The sequence below is a fragment of the Bubalus bubalis genome, chromosome 12, assembly GCF_019923935.1.
Source record: "Bubalus bubalis isolate 160015118507 breed Murrah chromosome 12, NDDB_SH_1, whole genome shotgun sequence".
Taxonomy (NCBI): domain Eukaryota; kingdom Metazoa; phylum Chordata; class Mammalia; order Artiodactyla; family Bovidae; genus Bubalus; species Bubalus bubalis.
Window position 1 is genome coordinate 67,985,652 of NC_059168.1, and position 7,155 is coordinate 67,992,806.

The 7,155-nt window shown below is 49.3% G+C and overlaps 1 protein-coding gene and 1 long non-coding RNA gene across 2 annotated transcripts; both read left to right on the plus strand.

The window, feature by feature from the left end:
• The first annotated feature begins 148 nt into the window (after window positions 1-148).
• Window positions 149-1,792, plus strand: PCBP1 (poly(rC) binding protein 1). Its single transcript, XM_006079627.3, has one exon. The coding sequence runs from the start codon at window positions 335-337 to the stop codon at window positions 1,403-1,405; it is 1,071 nt and encodes a 356-aa protein (XP_006079689.1). The 5' UTR covers window positions 149-334; the 3' UTR covers window positions 1,406-1,792.
• Window positions 1,793-2,250: 458 nt separating this feature from the next.
• LOC123328562 lies at window positions 2,251-5,717 on the plus strand. The gene is made up of 2 exons (XR_006543473.2): window positions 2,251-3,029; window positions 5,258-5,717. It is a non-coding gene; the product is annotated as an uncharacterized LOC123328562 (long non-coding RNA).
• The last annotated feature ends 1,438 nt before the right edge of the window (window positions 5,718-7,155 follow it).

The window sequence follows — 7,155 nt, forward strand, 5'->3', positions numbered from 1 at the left end:
CCTGCGCAGCAAGCACTTCCGGGGTCAGAGGGTACGCGGGGTTGAAAGCGGGCTTCCCGCCCCGCCCAGACCGCCGAGGCTGCCGCCGGAGTCGCCACCGCCGCGCCCTCGCCCACCCGCCCGCCCGCCGCTCCCGGCCCCGCTCGCCCCCTCCGCCGCCGCCGCCCGCCCCTGCGACGACGCCGCGGCCTCCCGCCCGCGCCCGCTCGCTCCCGCGGCCCTCGCTCGCCTCGCGCCGGCAGTTTTGGGCCTACACCTCCCCTCCCCCCGCCAGCCACCAAAGACTTGACCACGTAACGAGCCCAACTCCCCCGAACGCCGCCCGCCGCTCGCCATGGATGCCGGTGTGACTGAAAGTGGACTAAATGTGACTCTCACCATTCGGCTGCTTATGCACGGAAAGGAAGTAGGAAGCATTATTGGGAAGAAAGGGGAGTCGGTTAAGAGGATCCGCGAGGAGAGTGGCGCGCGGATCAACATCTCGGAGGGGAATTGCCCGGAGAGAATCATCACTCTGACCGGCCCCACCAATGCCATCTTTAAGGCCTTCGCTATGATCATCGACAAGCTGGAGGAAGATATCAACAGCTCCATGACCAACAGCACGGCGGCCAGCAGGCCCCCGGTCACCCTGAGGCTGGTGGTGCCGGCCACCCAGTGCGGCTCCCTGATTGGGAAAGGCGGGTGTAAGATCAAAGAGATCCGCGAGAGTACCGGGGCCCAGGTCCAGGTGGCGGGGGATATGCTGCCCAACTCCACCGAGCGGGCCATCACCATTGCTGGCGTGCCGCAGTCTGTCACCGAGTGTGTCAAGCAGATCTGCCTGGTCATGCTGGAGACGCTCTCCCAGTCTCCGCAAGGGAGAGTCATGACCATTCCGTACCAGCCCATGCCGGCCAGCTCTCCAGTCATCTGCGCGGGCGGCCAAGATCGGTGCAGCGACGCTGCGGGCTACCCCCACGCCACCCATGACCTGGAGGGACCACCTCTAGATGCCTACTCGATTCAAGGACAACACACCATTTCTCCGCTCGATCTGGCCAAGCTGAACCAGGTGGCAAGACAACAGTCTCACTTTGCCATGATGCACGGCGGGACCGGATTCGCCGGAATTGACTCCAGCTCTCCAGAGGTGAAAGGCTATTGGGCAAGTTTGGATGCATCTACTCAAACCACCCATGAACTCACCATTCCAAATAACTTAATTGGCTGCATAATCGGGCGCCAAGGCGCCAACATTAATGAGATCCGCCAGATGTCCGGGGCCCAGATCAAAATTGCCAACCCAGTGGAAGGCTCTTCTGGTAGGCAGGTTACTATCACTGGTTCTGCTGCCAGTATTAGTCTGGCCCAATATCTAATCAATGCCAGGCTTTCTTCTGAGAAGGGCATGGGGTGCAGCTAGAACAGTGTAGGTTCTCTCATAACCCTTTCTGCTGTTTTCCCATGATCCAACTGTGTAATTTCTGGTCAGTGATTCCAGGTTTTAAATAATTTGTAAGTGTTCAGTTTCTCCACAACTTTATCATCCGCTAAGAATTTAAAAATCACATTCTCTGTTCAGCTGTTAATGCTGGGATCCATATTTAGTTTTATAAGCTTTTCCCTGTTTTTAGTTTTGTTTTGGGTTTTTGGCTCATGAATTTTATTTCTGTTTGTCGATAAGAAATGTTAAGAGTGGAATGTTAATAAATTTCAGTTTAGTTCTGTAATGTCAAGAATTTAAGAATTAAAAAATGGATTGGTTAAAAAATGCTTCATATTTGAAAAAGCTGGGAACTGCTATCTTAAACTCTTTGTTGGTGCCTTTTTTTTCCCTCCCCTTTTAGCGTTAGGCCTTTGTAGGAAGAAAGGTGGGCCCGTTCCTGGTATTTTCTCCAGCCCTTTTCATCTTATTGGTAAGATTCCATTCCCTCTCATCCCAACAAAGGAACCCGGCAGGCTGGGCCTGCTTTGGGGTGTTTGCAGAGATGGAAGGCTCTCTTGGAGAGTGACATCCCTCCAGCTAGGTTCCAGAGAGAGGCCTCTGCCCGTTTCTCTGGTAGAAAAAACATGAGGGTTTTCTCGGATTGGAAGAGTATGCCCATTCTGTAGGACCTCTGATGAATGGTAGTGTGTCCTCTAGTCCAGCCGGCCCCAGCCCCACCCCCAATCCCATGTGCAAAACTCTTAGCCAGGAACAAAAAAATGTTCTGAGGTGGGAGGAGCCTGGGGGGCCCAGAGAAAAGGTGGGGGAGGGAAGGGCTGGGCTGGGGGGGAAGGGAGGGGCTGAGGAGGGGGGAAGGGAAGGGGGCTAGGGTGGGCCTAAGGGCTTGGGAGAGGGTAGGTGCTGCAGGGTGGTGGTAGGCATAGAGGGTGGTGTTTGGGCAGCAGGATTGAAGGGGGATGGTACCAGCGGGGCGCACGTGTCGAGCATAGCACCTGTGGCAAGCAGCCTGTCAGAGGATGTTCCTACACCTGCCAAGTGGTGTATCCAGAAACAAAGGAGGCCCAGCTTATAATTCTTCAACTGTGTGCAATGTTTAGCGAAATCATTGTACCAGGAAATAATTCTGCCTAAATGGGGCAGTCCACACTGGCAGGAATGTAGGCTGATCTGTCGACAACCGCCGAAGAATGACCTCAATGTTAAAAATGCAGATTCCCGGGTCCCACCCCAAATCTCATCAGAAGACCGAATTTTTAACAAGACTCAAAGGTTCGGAATTAGTGCTGCTAATTCTCTTCACCAGTGGGGAAGGAAGATTTTGCTGTAAAGGCCTAGCAGCCTCCTGTCAGCCAGTAGATCTAGGCTGAACCTGATGAGAGGAGGAAATTTTTCTACTATTAGGCAAAAACACATATAAGAAACAGCAGATTAGGAAAAAAATTAGGTGCCAAAGTGTGTAGTTCAAACCAGGCAATGTGGGAGATCACAGAGAAATCCCTGTGGGAGGGGAGTGTTAGCCACCATAAATACCTGTTGAGGTTTCTTCTCTGCAGGGCATCTTTTTTTGGAGGTACAGACCTGGTTCCCAGGGTCCCTGGAGGTAAGATTGGGGTCTATTATGTATTTCATATCTACTGTGAAGTCAGGCAGGTGGTCACAAGGAGCACAAATCCTGGAGTCGAACCTGAATTTAAATTTGCATTCTGCCACTGTGGCCATGGGCGAATTACTTAAGCTCTGTATAAGATGGAGCTGTTGAAATCATCATCTCCTGGGTTTGGGGGTGGGGGGAGGGTGGGGCAAGCATGTGTTAAACAGAACAGTGCTTACAAGACAGTAAACTTCAGTATAGATTGTGAAAAGCCAAAGGCCCATTTCTGCCCACAGTTTCTTTGGGCAGAGAAATATTGAAAGAAAGCAATGTTTACTAAATGATAAGCTGAGAGAAGGTAGTTGTCTTGGGCCAGGATAAATTAGGGAGACCCTAGCGAAGACCCAGAAATAGGTTCAGTGTCTTCTAGAAATAATGAGCTCTTGTCTGTAGAATAGGAGGGGATAATTAGGTTGGACCTTGAGACACCAAGCTAAATGGTTTGTGAGATGTCCCTGAAACTTGCTGGGGGAATGGTTCCAATGCCCTGTAAAAAGTACACCTCATTTTCCTCAAACCGTTTTCCTTCCCACTGCTTCAAAGGCAAAGCTGACACTAATTTGTAGAGTAATGATTTAGGTAGCAAGAATGGATAGAATAGAAAGACGGGCAGCTTAGAATAAAGGCAAAAACTGCAGTTAGAAAAATGCCCCAGGTAAGCAGGCTCTAATATTGGTGGGGAAGTAGTTACCAATAGAAATTCATATAGAAGGGGCCGCCAATGCAAGAGAGATTGAAACTGCTTGAGGAGGTGAGAAAAAAAGATGTATGGAATGAGAGGTCAGACCTGGTGATTGGAGTATTTGCAAGCAGAAATACTCAACAAGTAGCTTGAAATAGAAGACAAACTGAAAGGGAATCAGCTACAGGGAGACAAGGAGAGGAAAGGGCTAAAGACTGAGCTTTGGGGTATAACCTGGAGGTAAAGGGATCTAGTCTGATTGTTCACCGCTATATTCCTAGTGCCTGTCACCATACCTGACATGCAACAAGGGCTCAGTAAGTATTTTTGGGATGAATATGAAGGACACAGCCAAAGAAGAAGCAATAAAGGCAGCAGGAGAGAAACCAGAATAGCACCCTTGAAAATGGTCAAGGAGGACAGTTTCAAGGCCAGTGGAGTGACAATAAGGCAGTAATTGCAAGGTTTAAGGTTTATTGGACATCTACTAGGTGCAAAAATACTTTGAACTAAAACTCTTAAGTTTTGGTACACTTGGGAGGTATGTAATAGCCCATTGTAGTTAAAGCATAGTACTTGGTAAGGGAGGGAAAGGGAGGTAGAGGAAGCCGCGGAATCATTTGAGACTAAATTATAAACAGCTTTCAGTGCGAAAACAAGGGTTTGAGCTTTATCTTGAAAACCAGTCATCTCCAAATATTTTCGTAAAGTGTACCCCTTTTATAAAAAGTCATTCAGATCAGATCAGTCGCTCAGTCGTGTCCGACTCTTTGCAACCCCATGAATCGCAGCACGCCAGGCCTCCCTGTCCATCACCAACTCCCATATGCTCATTTATCAATAAATTACTTGTGTCTGTAGTCATTATGCTTATTTATAAACTATATACATGAATAATTTGAAATATGCTTGGAAAAGATAAACATAATTGTTAATAAGATAAACTGAAGTCTAATTTCTAATAATTTTTTTAATCCCCTTTCCTCCAGTCATTTTGGAGATTAAAGGGGACATTGGAGAAGATAATTTCGATGTCATGAGTATCCTTCAGTTTTTCAGTTCAGTCGCTCAGTCGTGTCTGACTCTTTGCGACCCCATGAATCGCAGCACGCCAGGCCTCCCTGTTCATCACCAACTCATCCTTAGGAAACAGAATTTCAGAAGAGAGATGCAGAGAAGCCAGATTGCTGCAGGAGAGGAGGGCCTGGGGGCCAAGGCAGTGAAGACAAGAGTGTAGATGGCTCAAATGCTTGGTACAAAGGAGGAAAAGAAATAGGACAATAACTTGATGGGGGAAAACTGGGAGAAAGTCTTCTCTTTTTTTGTTGTTTTTGAAAGAAACCTCAGTAAAGGCAAAGTAAAAAGGAGGCAGCAGAAAGCTGAAAATGAAAGCTGCAGGTTTGAGAAGACTAAATAGAGCACTGGGGCAGTGACTGTCAGATGTCCTGCAAGTTTGACTATTACAGTTGAATCCACTTTGTCCCCCCCTCTACAGGCCCTTGCACTTCAAGAGTCCTCGCCTTTCTCTTTGGGGCAGCTTCAGCCCACCCCGTCCTCTTCTGGACTGAGGACTGAAAATGGATGCACACCCTCTGCAGTTGCTGTGTTTCTTCTCACAGCCCCATCATTCCTACCACCAGCTGTTAGGCCCCAGCCACTGCCACAGTCTGGAGGAGGCTAAACAGCTTGACAAGCACCTGTTGTGTCATACCCCCGAAGTTGTCCCCTGTATTTAGAAGGCCAGTCTTCCCCCAAGCCTTGTGCCCTCCATTGCCCCACTCCGCACACGTATATCACCGCCATGTACCCCATCCCTGCCAGCAGAACCACTGGGCAATGCATCACCATTTTAGGGTTCACCCCCTAGAGCAGTTACATATTCTCTGTCACTTGTTTGCCAAGAGCTTGAGGTTTGTGAGCTGAATCCACCTTACCACCACCACCCTCACCCTCACCCCACCCCCCAGCTACCCTAAGTAGTGAACCACATATGGTCCAGCATTTCTGGGCTGTCACCTCCTGCCAAAAAGACAGCACCCAGCCAAACATATAAATAGGCAGTCACCGTCAGAGAAGCTGCCCACTGCTGAGTCCTCTGGCCACCTTACCTGGCCTGGTCACCTGAAGATTCCAATCTGACCACATCACTCCCATGCTTAAAGGCCATCAAGTCCCACCTCCACCCATGGTCTTCAAAAGATAATCCAAACTCAGTGGAGTTTCCAGACCCTTTGGGATCTGTTTCCACCAGTGCAAAGCCTGCCAACTTCTTAACAGTTCTCCAAAGTCATTCTGTTTGGACATCCTTGCATTTGGAAAAGCATTTGTTTCTTCATAATCTGTCCCTGGATGTCCTCTTCATTACTTTCCTGGGTTCTGGGGCTCCTGCTCTTTTAGCATGAAAATTCTGCAAGGAAATTTATAGTGATGAGCAAGAGACCTGAGTTCTAGTCCTGGCTCTAGGTGATTTTGGACAAATTGCTCACCTTTCTGGGTTTCAATCCTTCACCTGAGATAACTGGATAAGATAATACCCATGGTTGCCTGGGGAAATGATACTGCCTTCATGGGTACCTACCTCTGCTGCCCTTCCTGCCACAGGACTGACTTTGACACACATGCCTTCTGTAAACACTCTTAAGAAAAAGGGAAGTTAACAAAAACCTGGCAGCAACAAGCCCAGCTTGGCATTTTAGATAACTATTCAACCAAGTCTTGATGGAGGAAAAAGCAGAAAGGAAGAAACTACCAGAGACATTTGCTCTGAACATCTGAAGGTGCTGGCACCTTTAGACTTTATGGGGAAGCAGAGAGGGCAGTAGAGGGGAAGGCACAGGGGTCCGTGCCAGGGAAGGTTACACACAGGCAGGCAGGGTAAGCCGTCCCACCAGCAGACCCAGGCCCCCACGCTTTCCTTCCCCCGCTCTCAGGCCCTAGCAGTGAAGGCTCTATGAAGTGGCTATGGCTCCCCTGAGTGTCCCCTGGACACTAAAGTAAGGAGAAGATAACTCTAGCTGCCCCCTGCTCCTCCCAGCAGCCTCTTAAGACTCCAGACATCTGCCCCGAAGCTGAGTACATCTTGGTGGGGAACTGAGGCAGCTCTTCTTCAGTGAAAGCAAACACATTCCCCAGTTAGTCACTCAGGTGGTGGAAGACCCCAAATCACTTATTCCCTGAGCTATGCAGCCGCCGCAAGGAGATAGACACACTTCCTTAAACCTGCCTTCATGGAGATGAAAAGCCATGCCGTCATTTGTTAGTTTACCTCTATTTCAGAAAGCATTTCCAGGGCTTGTTCAATGGGTCCTTAAGAGAACCTTCTCCCACTGGCTCCTGACAGGACGTCAGTGAGGTCAGATATGGTCATTCTCCAGCCTACAACCTGAGCCATGC